This window comes from Lonchura striata, chromosome 6 (assembly GCF_046129695.1).
Source record: "Lonchura striata isolate bLonStr1 chromosome 6, bLonStr1.mat, whole genome shotgun sequence".
Lineage (NCBI taxonomy): Eukaryota > Metazoa > Chordata > Aves > Passeriformes > Estrildidae > Lonchura > Lonchura striata.
Genome location: NC_134608.1, coordinates 27,050,064 through 27,065,754, shown reverse-complemented (window position 1 = coordinate 27,065,754; position 15,691 = coordinate 27,050,064). Strand labels below are relative to the sequence as shown.

At 35.5% G+C, this 15,691-nt stretch overlaps 2 protein-coding genes across 12 annotated transcripts in view; one reads left to right on the top strand and one right to left on the bottom strand.

Moving 5' to 3' along the window:
* Nucleotides 1–15,691, top strand: part of NUBPL (NUBP iron-sulfur cluster assembly factor, mitochondrial) — a 284,585-nt gene that overhangs the window by 131,090 nt on the left and 137,804 nt on the right. The window lies entirely within an intron of this gene.
* Nucleotides 1–15,691, bottom strand: part of HEATR5A (HEAT repeat containing 5A) — a 64,197-nt gene that overhangs the window by 19,034 nt on the left and 29,472 nt on the right. For 7 of the 11 annotated variants that reach the window (XM_021539356.2, XM_021539357.2, XM_021539354.2 and 4 more), the window contains 10 exons: nt 15,538–15,647; nt 11,645–11,808; nt 11,352–11,527; nt 9,907–10,012; nt 7,593–7,783; nt 7,004–7,163; nt 5,735–5,924; nt 4,987–5,156; nt 1,987–2,013; nt 26–164 (listed from right to left, as the gene is read on the bottom strand). In XM_021539356.2, coding sequence (XP_021395031.2) covers nt 26–164; nt 1,987–2,013; nt 4,987–5,156; nt 5,735–5,924; nt 7,004–7,163; nt 7,593–7,783; nt 9,907–10,012; nt 11,352–11,527; nt 11,645–11,808; nt 15,538–15,647 — 1,433 coding nt within the window. The remainder of the gene's footprint in view (nt 1–25; nt 165–1,986; nt 2,014–4,986; nt 5,157–5,734; nt 5,925–7,003; nt 7,164–7,592; nt 7,784–9,906; nt 10,013–11,351; nt 11,528–11,644; nt 11,809–15,537; nt 15,648–15,691) is intronic. The other 4 variants (XM_077784045.1, XM_077784043.1, XM_077784042.1 and 1 more) reach the window with 3 other exon arrangements.

Sequence of the window (15,691 nt, the reverse complement as noted above, 5' to 3'; positions counted from 1 at the left end):
TGATCTCAAAATTTCAATACATTACCTGGTGTAAAATCATCTTTGCTCTCTTTCACTAGTGCAACAGCATATTCTGATACTTCAGCAGCTTCTCTTTGCACAAGCTGACATAAGCAAGCTACCACTGCACGTCTCAGTAATAAGTATGAGCTACAGAGATTCATCTGAAACATGCAAGAAGATACAGTAAGATCGCTAACAAACCTCTGTGGCAATACCTCAGTAAGGCTGGTATTTTCTGAACACTTGCAGCTATGGCAGATCTGTTAAGTCAGGAAACACATAATTGATGCTCTTTTTGCTCAGCTTTTTTTTTTTTTTTAACCCTCAAATGAAAAATTTTGCAAGTCCCGTAATCAATTTTAAAAAACATATCAGTGCTTTTAGCATTTTCTCTCCAAAGGCAACTTACAATATTGGTTTGGTGCTGAATCCACCTCTCAACCAATACTGTACAAAAACTGCCATTAACTTCAATGCCAGGTGAATCAACTGTAACTAACTCTGACTACTGAGTATATGCATACAATGGGCTTGAAACTCAGAACAAGTCATCATCAGATGAAACCAGAGAAATGTCAGTGAAACCAAGGGTGAGAGAGTCAAATCAGGCCTTAGTAAAATAGAACTCCATGCATGAACGGAAGTTTGTAAGGGGAAGGAGAACACTGCTGCAGTTTCATTGGAAAAAAAATATATATATATACTCAGTTTACATTAAATTATGTTTTAGAGAAGTTGAGAGAAAGGGTGAGAATTACTGGTGAATGTGTGATACTGAGACAGGTCAGCTCTCCTGAGTAGTCTCTAGCAAAAAATCATATTTTGACACCAACAGACCAGTGTGTGGGTTATTTTACTTGAAAATACATGATAATAGATTTGCTATTCCTGGAACAAGGAAAAACACTTAAAAAAAACCCCAAGTCATAGCGTCAAGGTTTTTTTGTTAGAGTGCAGCTTTCTGATTCTTATTTGCTTCTTCCGATTTTAAGACAATCCTGAAGGTAATCCTAAAGATATGATAAACTAGCTGTGTGGTCAGGCAAGATGGCTACACCAATATTTATGCATATTTTTCTAAATTAAGCTTAAGTTATCATTAAAAAAATTGTTCTCTACAACTAAGCAGTTGTGCGCCCTTAGCTATTACCATCCTTAGAATAGATAGAGCTGAGTGTCTGCTGCAGGAAAACCTTGCATTAGGCTGTGCTCCTCATTTGTCAGCAACAGGCCAATATATGTTAGTCAAAATGACTAATATATATTAGCTAACATATGCTGAAAAAAGCAACCCAAAGACAAAAAGAATAAGCAATATAGAATTTTAGCTTTGTTAGATTAACAAAACTAAGCCTCATCCTTAGAATTTCTATGCATGCATATGAATCTACAATATTCAGAATTACATAATTATACACAAAAATACTCTGCATAATTCTTCTACAAGGAAAGGAACCTGACTCAGTAGGTATGTCTGCAAGGCACTTTAACTGCAACTTCAAAAACAAGTGAGACTTTCAATGCAACATTTATGCAAGCAGGCTACACATTCTTCTTCAAGTTGGACATGCATAAATTCCATGCTCATTTTTAACATGGAAAAAACAGAGGGCCCAACTGAGGCACCAAAATAACACAAGATGCACATTTTTCATCTCTCTCATTCTCCCACATTCTAAGTAGGAGATAGTACTAAATGACAGACACAAAATGCAAGCATCACATTAAAACTTAAATGTAAAAACAGTTCAATTTCTGTACTTAACACATTAAAAACAAAATTATCTCTCACTAAGCACATAAATGAAATGTATTCCTGCCATCTGCAGAAAGTTAGGAGGCTCTGGTTAGGATGACAATAAAGTATCACTTGACATGCTAAAAGAAATTACATTAAAATGGTTAAAAAGAAAGATAAAAGATAAAATAAAAACACCACTGCAAACTGCAAAGTTTTAGGATTAACAAGGCACAGGGACCTACCAACACAGAATTATCCAACAAGATTTCCTGCACAAAAACAAATGACAACCAGTCATGACAAAACCAAAATAGGTATCACAGTGATATCAACCACACATGGAGACTGTAACATGAAAGGTCAGTATATAATAAAATTTGGAATCTTATCTCAAACATACCAAAAGCCTAATTTGCTTAGTTCATTTCTCTTATTTTTCATGTTGAACACACTTAAATTCCAATCCAACTTCCACTAAAATTAATACTTAAAGAGTACCAAGACAACATCACAGCATAGTTATTAACATTGCAAACGTAATTGTGTTTCAATATTGATCCTATTGTTAATATCTTAGAGGTCAAAACTCGCATTCACTGTGTTGAGGAATATTATACCATAGTCTTACACAGATAAACTCTTTTTAGACTTTGCTCACCTAAGTTAGTTTCAGAGCTAATTTTATACATGATTAAAAGCATATTTGGCTGTATTCTGTACAGAAAATATCTGTAAATCTGTATTCTGCTGGAGCCAAGGATTCAAATAGCAGGACAAGTATGAATTATTGTTAGAAGCCCTGTGAAAGATCCAACTGACAAGCAGGGAACAGTCTCAGAAGCTGAAGGGAAGATGGATATTGACAAGCACATGTACACAATGTAAACCAAACCAAAACAAAAATCGCATAAAATATGAACCAGTGAGGCAGTGTGTCCATAGCCTAAGTCATGTTTTACTGGTGCTAGCACAGTTACAACCTGAGCTGTTTAAATACACTAGAGACCTGAGCCATCTCATGCTGTAGGGGCCTGGAAGACAGGTGGAGGAGGCAGCTTGCAGCTGCCTGCACAAGAAATTGTGTTAGTATCCTAATGATGGAAAAAAGAAATTAAGAGGGAGGAGGAGGACAGGGAGGATTATGAGAGAGTGGAGGGACATAAAAGACAAAGTGAAAAGGAAGTGGGGGGGATGGCAGGAGAATGAGGACTATAAAAAGGCAAATTCAAAAGCACAGACATTTAGCAGAATCCTTGGGCAAAGAGGGTGGAGAGGTGTGTTGGTTCAAATGCTACTAAAAAAATAAAAAAAAATTTTGCATATTAGTCTTCAAGATTTTATAAGTGAAAATTCAGGTTTCTATGGATGGAGGGGGAGAAGATCACTCATCTGACTGCAGATTATTTGCCTCTCCTGTTTTTCTTCCCTAAATAAATAATGGAATGGTGAATATCCACATGGTCTAGGGCCTAGCTTTTGCACGCTACTTCCCCTAAGACTTCAAAATGCAATGCAAAGGAGGACTGTCACACCTTGTTCTCCAAATTGCAGACATTTAAACTCATAAAGAATAACTAGCTCAGTCTCACCTTGCAAGTAAACAGCACAGTGAAGTGCATATTTCAGATCCAGTAATTTTTCTGCTTCCCTAATGAGATGGTGATTTAGTGGGTGGAAACTATACGAATGGATGTTGAGTTTTACAAATGTAGAATTCTTCTGGTGCAATTATCTTCTCACAGATCTGCAAAGCACACACTCAAAAAACCTTGTTTATGACACTCTTCAGAGGCATACTGACATTACCAAACTGTCAGTGCCAGCAAGACTAGCCTTAGTTGTACAAGTTCATGAAGAAAAGGTCACCCATGTGAGGCCACTGACTTCGGTGCACTCCTTTCCCAGGAAGCGTACAGTCATTTCTGGGATAGAGGGGAACACACTCGGATGCATGAACACACACACTCAAGCCATGACCACTGCTTCTTAATCAACTAATTTTCCGTGTCAAACTACGACAACTTACAAGTGTTGCCAAAAGCTACCACACTCTCCAAGCAATACACTAACTAACATGGTTTGTTGTGATTTTATCAATGTAAGAAATGTATGTTTTACCCAACAAACAGAAAATAATTGTTAGTCTATGTTAAAACAACACTTCAGATGAATTCCAGCTCTTCTGCAACTAGCATATTCATGTGTACCACAGTGTGGGGCAGAAAAACCTCCTTCAGCTTTTCCTAGCTTCCACAATCATGTTTCTAGTCAAAGCAAATAAAGAAAACATAAGGAATTGAAATCTACATGTTTAGAATAAACATAAAAATCTAAATCTATATGTTTAGTATTGATACACAATTGTTACCCAATGGAAGATGTGAATAAGAACTGCGTTGAAATAGATGAGATTAAAACAAAAATCACACTTCACTGTCTGTGGACTTTTGTTTCTCTCTGATTGTCAGTGAGAGAAAATGGTATTAAAATAAAACAAACCCCTCAAAAACCTCCAACCAACCCCCTCATCCCCCAACTAGCCCCCCAAATCCACCAAGGCTAATAGCTACCAGAAACTTTTTTTTAACTTAATAGAACTAAGTACTTCAAAAGACCAGCTATTCAAAGACAGAGATACTGGGTGAAGACAAAACAAACCCCACCTGACAAATAAGCTCCAATAAACTTCTTGTGAAATAGGGCTGAAAAAGTTTTGTTTATTTCTTCCAAAGACCTGATTTGACTATAACTTATGTGTTAGAAATTTTTATACTGACTGCTACAGAAATTACAAAACAGAGAAATCTACAATTTTTCAGCATCATGAAAAAACAAAATGAAACAAAACAATTCCCAGAAATTAGTACACACCATTTTTAAAATCAATCCTTCAAGCAAGGCATAAAAAGCACTAAAGGGAAAAAACTGGCCAACATAAACCAGCAAAAAGTTGTATATCCTGGCAGACAACAAGCCTGAATAAGAACAGCAGATTGTATTTGCAAACAGTTCACAAGGCCAAGATTTCTATAGAATATGCTCATCTTGTAAAGGAGAAGAAACTGAGGGAAAAAAATGAAGATGTATAGAATACTTACCTATAGGAGAACATGAAACACGTCACACCTACACAATGATCAGTTTCTCTGCTTAAAGAAACATCTGCATTTTTTAAGTGTTTGTAAAAAATATGAACAAATTTTAAAATACATGGATATATAAACTAGTAAAAACATACTCACACAGAGGCAGCTTACAAGATTAGACAAGTTGACATGTCGAGGAGCAAACATGTGAAGCTGCTGAAGGCAAGAGATAGCTTGAGCTTGAACAAGGCAGTCAGGATTATCCTGCATCACTGCACAGCCCAAAAGGCAAGAAGTTCTTAAGGCTGACACTGCTGTACTGCTGCCTATATTGAGAATAAAGAAGGCTATTTTTTTTTTTGTTTTTAAAACATGTATTTCTTTTTAATCAACATGATAACCTGCCTTTTTCCCAAGCCAGCCATAATGCTCATCCTCCTAAACAATGATCCTTGTATCTGTGCTACACTTTGATATCCATGAGTAGTGATCACATTGCTCTCTGGTGATTTAGATGCAAATTTTAAATGTCTCCATCATAACTAAGACATAGACAGGCTTCCTAACTCTTGAAATACGAACGCCTTCTGTTCTCATGCTAGAATTATAAGATGTAAGAACATAAGAAATATAAAATGTAAAATTCATGTAAGAAATTTCAGCCCAAGGCAAGGCTCAGCGAACCAGCTCAAACAAAGGAAATGATGTCAAGAGACACTATTTTTGGAAAACTAGCAGTCATGTCATCTTGATTACACAAAGTCATGGCCTATGAAATACTGTCTTACAGCTACACAAAGAAACTTAGATCTGTTTATTTGTTACATTTTCAATCACACACATTCAGTATTTAGCAATTTGGTTGCTGCAGCAAACGAAGCTGACACATTTGTATGTTATATACCTTGCAGCTCAGGGCCCAGAGTGGTAATAAGTGTATTCAAACAGCGACCAAGGCTTTGATGAACTTCAGCGTAAGCTGGAGGCACACTCAGTAACAACATGAGAACAAGAGATAAGGTAGGTTCCACATGCACATGATACAAGGGCCCAGCCAGATCTACTACCAGTGACAGAGAGTGTAATGCCCATGCCTGCAAAATAAGAGAAGCAGTAATGTAATCTCTATATGAGATACATAAGACCTTTTAAAAATTTGATAGTTAAAAGTGAAATTCAATTATGACATGTAATACAAGTTGCACTTTTAGGTTCCAAAGGAACAAATAGAGAGGTTATACAAAGAAACTTTATCAATCTGATGTTGTGTAAGCCATTTTAAATCTTTTACAAGGAACCGTATGTTGTGCAGTAAGACAACCATTTAAAATGTTTTGTTAATAAAAAAACTGAATGTAAGAGCAAATTAGTTTAACAGTGATTATTGTTGCTATATTATACTATATTATATTATTTTAAAAACTTCTTACAGTTCCTTGTGCAAGAACAAAATTGTGAAAAATACTAGTTTCTGAAATAACCTATTGTTGTAGGTAAAGTTACTTTGCACCAATAGCCATATCTGCTTCATGTCAACAAACAGTCCCTCTTTGTGCAAAGATACTGTGGGAAAGCTTTAAAAATTCTTTAACTGATATTTAGACAAATACATTAAATACACTCAATGTCTCTTAAAGCTATTCTGATAGATAACAGTTTTAGCCACAGAGAAATAACATTAGTCTTCAAAATTTCTTGTCTTACTCAATGATGTATATCCACAAGTTCTAGAGCATTCAGGCTACAAATCCCTGATTTACTATATGACCCTTCAACAAAATATGCTGTGAGGTTAACACTGTAAAAGAGACAAACTGACACAAACCAAAGAAGTTCTCTCAAACAGAAAACCCTAAGTACTATGTAGTCAAAGTCAAGATATAGATGAATGTGAAAATAATCAGCTACTGTTTTTGAAGTGAACCTTATCAGTCTTACAGATAATTAAACAAGAACCTCCCACGCCTCCTCACAGTTCTTGCTATGGAAGTTGTTGAAGGTGCATTTTGAGCAGGGGCAGTCTTCTACACTGCCTTTGCTGCTCCAGCCATTACCTGTGAGGTATGCCTATGAGATTGTGAAGTGTCTTATCCTTACAAGAAAAATAACCTTAAACTCCAGAATATAATTCTGTTCATTTATAACATATCATTTTTATGTAAGTGACAAGTACCTGTACATCAGGAGAAGTACTGTCCTGAGATAAAGTATAAAGGATTCCAACACATGCATTCAGGTGCTGAGTAGAACTTATTCCTCCTAGGTACCTGTACAGACATCCCAGAGCCAAAGAATGACCTGTTCTTGATACCACATCCCTAGCAGATTTTAGCCTATTAATTGAAAGTAAGCTGTTAGTTCAACCACCAAGATTCTTACTATGTAATAAACATCTACAAAGGAAATTTCTAGTACATAATCAGCAAAAAATTTTATTAGACACTATTATATTCCCAAAATTACAACTTCATACATTGTCTGTTATCTAAAGAAAGCACCAAAAATATTTTAGATACACTTAAATGATTTTGCTAGACAGCAGCCAATTTAATTTATTTGAAAGTCTACATGTGTGCTTAGTAGTATTACACCAAGAAATACATGCAGAACTCAGTCAGTGCTTTTTCCTATTAATTTCTGAAGTGACATTAAATTCATGAAGGAAACCGGCTTTTGAAAATTATCATAATAGGTGTCAGGTAGATTTCTCACACATTTTTATAAACTCAAGCAGTATCTTTTCATGCTTATTGTGAACTTACTTGTCAAAACTGACTTGCGCTAATCCAGCAGTGAAGGCACTGTCAGAAACCACCTGTGCCAACCTGGCCAAACACTCTGCAGCAGCACATCTTAGAAGTGGATTATTGCTTTCCAAGGCACCCATTACCAACATCAGGGCAGATCTTCTAACTTCTTCTGTACCTAAACTTCCCTTGCAGTTCGCCAAGTGCTAAAAATAGACATTAAATATATTAAACAGTTAAACAGTTATCAGAGTGTGCTTTCCTGTCAGTCATGAAAAAGATACAAGAGAGCTGCAGAAGGATTTTTATTTTCTTCCCCTTTGTCTGAGGAATTAATCTCTTTCAATCTGATGTTATGAGAGTTAGATGTCTAACACTACATAACTGTACATCACAGCACAACATTATTACAGCATTATCAACATTATCATTTTAGGAAATACTGGATAGATTCCAGTAGAACCAGATAAAGCAACATATTAGCATAAAATACAGGAAATAATATCAAGAAGAAAACACAAAAAAAAAATCTCTGTCCCAAACTTTGAATGAAAACTGCACATGAAGAGAGCAAAATACAAATAAAGCATTAGGGGAAAATGAACAAATAGCAGATAATTTTATTTTACTTTACTTTTAATTTACTTTACTTTTATTTCACTTTATTTTACCAATTGTTACATTTTTATTTACACAGTAAGAAATACAAAAGGCAGAGAAAAATACAGAAATTATACAAATAATTTTTCCATATCACTCTTATTTGAATGACACTAGTATGGATGCTAGTACACTAGAGTGTACTAGAACAGGTTTCCCTAAAACTAATATTAAAAAAGAGGAAAAATTAAACAGTAATTCATTTGCACTCAAGAAAGCTATGACATCACAAAACAATGTATTAGCATAAAAAATAGGACTGATCACCTTGATTGTTAATCAAAACAAAAACTTCTGTGTACTTTGCTAGTTTGGACTGGGGTAGAGTTAATTTTCTGCACAGTACCAAGCATGGTGCCATGTTTTGGATTTGTGCTCAACACAGGGTTGACAATACTGAGATGTTTTGTAATTTCTGAGCAATGCTTACACAGAGCCAACGCCTTTTCTGCTTCTTGTGCCACCCCACCAGTGAGCAGAGTGGGGGTGCACAAGGAACTGGGAGGAAACACAGCTGGAATACCTGGCCACAATGGACTAGAGGGAGATTCCGTATCATATAGCAGTCAAGAGATAGTTGTTTAGCGTAAGTAAGTTTTAAGTAGAATGAGTTACATGGAGGTAAAATTCAGTGATTGAAGATACTGTTTGCCCAGGTTTACAGGTTCAGCATGAGTAGCTGGTTTAGGTAAAGCCTTAGGCCAATAGCTCTGAACTTACATCTAGAGATATTTTTGTCTGGAATGGAGTTCATTTTCTGAGTAATCTTCCTAGCAGCTGGTACAATGCTGTGTTTTGTCTTTAGCACAAGAACATTGATAACACACTGATGTTTTGATTGCTGCTAGGTAATGGTTATTCTAAATCTAGGGCTTTTTTAGTTTTCCATGCTCTGCCAGAGAGCAGATGCATCAGAAATGGAAATCAGAAGATCAGGACAGCAGAAGCTGCAATTCCTCAAGAACTACCAACATGCACAGACAGAGGGAAAGAACCCAATAACATATTAGAAGACCCCTTACCAAAAATCACCACTCTATTAAATAACTTAGTTTTATAGATTTGATACCTGACACCCTACTACAGGAAATCCAGAGTCAAGCTGGAAGAAGGAGGAAGAACACCAGAGAGTGAGTGTATATGACAATGAAGAGACAAAGGGGACATTTGTCTGCTCTCTGGGGCTGGCGGCTGCAAAGGGGCTCCTGTCCCAGCAGTTCAAGTCTCGGGGGGTCTGTGTGTGACTCCTTGAACAGTGTGAGAACACTCCAGCAGCAGCTCCTCCTTTAACATGGAATCATGATCAGCATATAAAGCTGGGAGGAGGCAAGAGAATGTTTGGGATGATGGTTTTTTGACTTCCCAAGTGACTGTTAGGCATGATAGAGCCCTGCTTTCCTGGAAACAGCTGAACACCTGCCAGCTAATGGGAAGTAGGAAATTAATTCCTTGTTTAGACTTGCTTTCCCTATTAAACTGTCTTTATCTCAACACAGGAGTTTTCTCACTTTTACTCTTGCAATTCTATCCCACATCACACTGTGGGGGGACAGAGTGAGTGGCTGCATGGCTGGGTTTAAACCACAGCAATTGATCTATTTGAACCAAGAGATGTTAAGGTTTAGTAACAGAAGTAGAAACAAAGGGGAGAGAGAGAGAGCAGATTTACCTTTAAGGAAGTAGAAAAGGCTGACAAAACATGTAGTTGCACTGTTTGTTGTCGAGATCCTTTTGTTTGCTTTATGGAATTCAACAACTGTTCTAACACCTGGAGCCTTAAAGTAAAACAGAAAAGAAACCACATAATTGAAAATTAATGAAATTAATAAAGCTTTTTTATTTTAAAACCCTGTAACAAAATCTATCTATAAAACTAGAGGTGAAATAAATCAACTCTTAAGCATTTTCCTTGAACTGACATCCCTTGTGTACTACCAAAAAAAATCTGTATATTCCATATTAAAATATGAACTTCTATATATGAACATGAAATTTTTACACATTTGTCTCCTTAAAAGTATTCACAAATAATAACTTGTATCTAAGCAACACTGAACAGACATTATTAAAAGAACTATGTATGGGAATAATGCATTTTGACTTAAAATTGAGAAAGGAGGAGGCAAAGGAAAAAGAAATGAAAATGTATTTTTCTGTAGCAATTAATTCCTGTTTTGAGAAACAAGTGAAGAAAAACAACCAGCAAGCTGGTGACAGACAGGGCAAATAAAAAAAGACAAAAAAAATCCACAATAAAAGCAGTCAGTGAAAGCAGAATAAAGAAGTAAAGACAGGTCAGAAGAATAAATAAATCATTTGGCAGTTTTATTGCCAGGTATTCTCATATACAAACAGCTGCCTAGAACCTACACTAAACCCCAAGCATTCGAGGTTGCGAAGACTCAAGATTCATCAAGACTAAATATTCATCCCACACAGGAAACTATAAAACCATCACCAGCAATAATGATCATGATCTAACTATCCAGGTCTAACTATACCAGGCTTTGAAAACATAAAGCTATGTAATTTTAAAATAATTCATCTGCTCTAAAGCTGCATTCAAAAATATTACCACACAGAAGCAAGTGCATGCAAAAATCTTCATGAATTTTATGCTTTAGCAATCAGTGTGCTTCTAAATGTGAAACAAACCAAAGTGCCCTCTATCCAGTGAGAAAATTCATAGACAAAAACCCAAGAGAAGTTCTTGATCTCTTTCAAGCATTCTTGTACCTTGACAGAACTGTATTGAGACATGCAGTCATTTCTCCCCATCTGCTTTTTATAAAGAATGCATTAAGCACCACAAAAATTGTGCAATATCTCTCAAAATAGCTTCCATTTTGATCTAGCTATCAAAAAAACTGATTATTTTTCTGGGTCCACAGATTTTCTATGACAATAACATCTTTTTGGATGTGTCTTGTTGTTGTCAGTAACTTCAAAGAGAAAAGTCCAATATTTTAGTGGTCTGATGCTATTCAGATAGTTTACAGACTCCACTTATGCAATTCAATATATTTTCAGAACTGTTTTCTTCTGCAAAGTCAAACACTGCGACCATCTTACAAGATCTCCTAAATTCCCCAGCAGTTACAGTTACTACTTTACCTGTGAGATTCTGTTATATGGGAAAACATAACTCCAAAGAGTCGACTTGCTGCACTGGTAACAGATAATGCAGGAGGTAGTGGTTTAGGTACTGTATTCCCTTTTGCAAATTTCTCATAAATTGAGTAAGGGTCATACTCCAGGCTGCCACCAGCTATGCTGTTACCTAAAAGGAGCTGTAAGAAGACAAAGAGCAATAGCCATATTTTTGACAAAGTCTAAATAAGCACTGACCTAAATAACTACAACTGTATGAAAATACAGTAATATCTTTATAATAGAACAAAAAGTACCTGTTCTTCAATAAATCGGTGGTCAGACTCCTGCAGTAAGGGACCGAGCAAAAGGAGATCATTCTCATGACAAAGGGATGGAAGCAAGAATGCAGAGGCATCAATCTGGCTATCTGTGACAGTCAAGTCAGTCACTAACTCTTTTAGAACAGCACTGAAGTCTCCTTTAAATTATAGAAAAAATATTCAAAACTATTTATTAGTTACTTGCCACTAGAAACTTGGGAGCAATATATTTATACTGAAATAGTAACATCATGTAACATTTCTCTTTAGTCTTCAAATAGTTAATTAGAGAAGACTCTCTGTTAGAGGGGCAGCCACAGAGCAGTACCTGAAATAAGCAAGCTAAGCACCCACAGCAATCTAGAAGCAGAAAAACAGAGACCTTTTTCTTTATAGAAGGCATAATGCCATACAACGGATAAGCCAGCAAATTAGTTACATTTACAAATAAAGTAGAGGGCAAATGGCAGTTATGAACACAATCATATTTTCTTCTATTTCCTGAAAATTAACACTGTGGAAGGTATTACATAATCACAAAGGAATACTTGAACTTGGCAAGCAGAAGTAATTTAAAACATCCAAAGGTTTTATAAATAAGCAAAAGCTGATGAATGCAGTCCCCCACTTTAGGAGTTTGCATTCAAAAACCAAAGCAGGTGTTTATTATAGGTTTATTGTAGGAGTTATTGCAGGTTATCATAAACTTCACTGTAGTTAAAACTTCCATATATTGTTGCACATAATACTTCTGACTAAGTTGCACATAATACAAAAGCAACAACACTGGGCATTTTGAATCAGACTATTTAGGTCATTAAAATAGTCTTTGTTGTGAGAGAGCATTTTCAGTGCTGAATCACATGTGATGAGAAAGGACTGGTTTGTAATTGTGTTGAAAAACACTGCAGAATTGATCTTGAAGAAAGTATTCGGTCTTTATGCAAATATTATGTAAGCATTTACCTCCAAAGCATTAAGACTGAAAAGTGAAGTCCCCATGAATTCAGGATTATCACCACTGAGAAGTGGGGAGGGGGGAGAGATGGGCGCTTAATACCACATATCCAATTCAGTTTTGTTGTTAACTGCTCACATAATTACATGTTTGCACTGAAGTTGTTTATAATTTTTCAACATGGAAGTTTCAAAAAGTGGGACAACAGTGTTTTCAGCACCTCATGAGCACAAGCAGAGTTATTAGCATACTTAGAGCTGGTAGCTGCAACCAGCTACTTAACCCTCCATGGAAATAGAACCTATTCTGAGAAGCTGACTTTCTCTCCCCTACCCTATTATGACAGAGAAGTGAATGCCTGTATTCAATTTTATGGTTTAAACCATGGAACATAAGCACAAAAAGCTGAAGAATGAAAAGGACCCTAGTGAGTTGTCTGACAACATATTAAGTTAAGACAACAGAAAACATCAAGAAATCTAATAGAATTCAAGCCAATGAAATTATTTTTGTGAAATTTTCAATTAGGACAACATAAAACTTTTTATATTAATGCACAAGAAATAAATGTTTACCCTTGAAAACATGAGCACATTATAATCCAAAACTAATGACACAAATATGATTTGTCATGTTAGAACTAGCTCTCCTCAGCTTAAGAAGTTCATACTTTGGAACAGATAAATTACAAGTCTTATCCATTCATACACAATGGAAGAAAGCAACTGAAACATGTTAAATGTATTTCACCAATATTCAAGTTTACCTAATATGCTCTTCTCATATCTGCCACTACTAAAATAATGCAAAAAATAAATTATGATTCATGCACACTCATGGTAAAACTTTGTAAAATTCTGCTGTTTGAGCAGATATGATTTTTAATGATGACAGAAAGCAGTAAAAGAAACATCAAAGAGGCAGAAAGTGGGCAGGAAAAGACCAAGCAGAGCCTGAACAAATCATAGTATCTCAGGCCTCAGAAATCTAAAGGCATGCATTGACAAAGAAGCTCAGGTATATGAATAGTCTGTTTCCAACTGTTTATTTTCTTGGCTATTTTGTTTTGTTCCTCTTGTACTAAAGAAAACAAGTTTTGTACATTATTTACAAATACTAAAATCTCATGTTACAACTCCTGGTAAATGTTTCCATCATCAATTTTCTCAAAAAGAAACAACTTACAGGTTTCTATCATATGGCTACCTGGACTGAAGAAAACAAATGCAAAAGAAATAAAACCATGAACTGGTGAAAGCTTCTCAATCAGTGTGTCACTCTGAGCCATGTAAAATGAACCCTGCTGTGCAGCACAAGAGTACTCCTAATATTGTTCCTATATATAATGACTAAATGTAGACATTGCAAAAACCATCATGAGTTCCACAGTGATATTGTTTGGAGAAACAATTTATTTTTAAAATTCCCAGTATTTGCAAACACATACAGTTTCTGTATGAAGCTATCATACTGGAAATAAAATAGAGAAAGGTATTTTTTTTTTCAAATTTTACCTTACAAACTTTTCATTGCATTTTTAAATGATGCATACTGGTATGTTAAGATATATAAAAGTAAGTTCTAGTAATGTATACATTTCCATTCCTTCCCTGCTCTCATACTGCTGTAGTACACCTGAGTGGACACCTCTGAGTCTACACCTGTCAAATTACTGTTTTGATTCTGAGGCTATTTTCAAAGATTTCAGCAGAGTGCCCACTTATTTTTAACAAACTTCTCAAGCTTCTTCTTTATTTATTGTAGTAGAATGCAGCATCTTCAGCTAGGCTGCTCTCTCACAAGAGGTAAATTTTGCAGGTCACACTGTAAAACATTGTGTATTTTCAACGAAGTTTAGAACATACAAAAAAATCCCAAACATGCTAAGAAACTGCCAAACCCAGCCATACTCAAGTATTTGTATTCTGTGACATGTTCCTGTAATACAAGAACAAAAGGAATAACTTGCTCTCAGGGGCGGAGGTGTAATTTTCAGTCACAAATGAGTATGATACACTATACTTCATTATATACACACTTCTAACATGACAACAGCTTTAAGGCACAAGTCAGGGATTTGTCCCAGTCCCCTTAGCAGTTACCACTAGATGGAGCAGATTATTTGAGTAAGGATTCCCTCCAAAATACAGAAGACACAGCTAATTCAGAGCATGGTTGCTCCTTATTGCTCTGTCCTGAAGAATAGCCTGTGCTTCTGATTACAGCTGACAAAAACACTATGGCTCCCTACTGCAGTCCATAAACTACTGTACAACAAATGATTTAAAGACAAAAAAGATATTAAATATTTTAGTTGAAAATTAGAACCATCCACCTACAGTGCACAGTTAATTGATCAGAGACATACACTCTTTTTGTTAAGTTCTCCTATATAAATTAAGTCCATTCCCAGATATGCCTTTGTATTGTATTTAAATTGTATTTGTATTGAAATACAAACCTGTTATCCACAATCTGCACAGGATCAGATTAATATCTCTCTAATACATACTTTGTTACATCAATTAATTTGAATTCTTTCAATGCTCTACATCCAATTAGTTTAAGCTAAAGCTATACCTTTAGGAATTAGGATTTAATGAAAAAGTAAAACAGGCATTAAAGAAATTTTTCAACTAGCTTGAAATTGAAACATTGTCTAACTTCAAGTATCAACCAAAATAGAGCAAAAATGTCTATTTGTAACAGAGGTCTGTATTGGTATTAGAAAGGAAAAAATATCATGAACACTAGCTTTTCAAAACCACAGTGACTTTGCCACAATTCATCAAACTTAAATAGAGAGACTAAAGTCTGTTTTTTAGAAAAGGTGGAACTAACTTTTGCTGGCTGAATACATGTTGGACAAAAACTTTCAAATGAGCCCATAGTATTCTTAATGGACTTCTCCTTGTGTGGAAATACGTACCTTCATAGGCCTTTGGGGGCAATACTGCTAGTAATTCATAAAGTTTCTGTCTGTAAACTGTTGATGGTGTTTTTAAGGAATTTCCATATGATTTGCATATTGAAGAAAGCCTGAAAATATAAAAAGCACATAATAGATAGGAAGGACTTTAAGT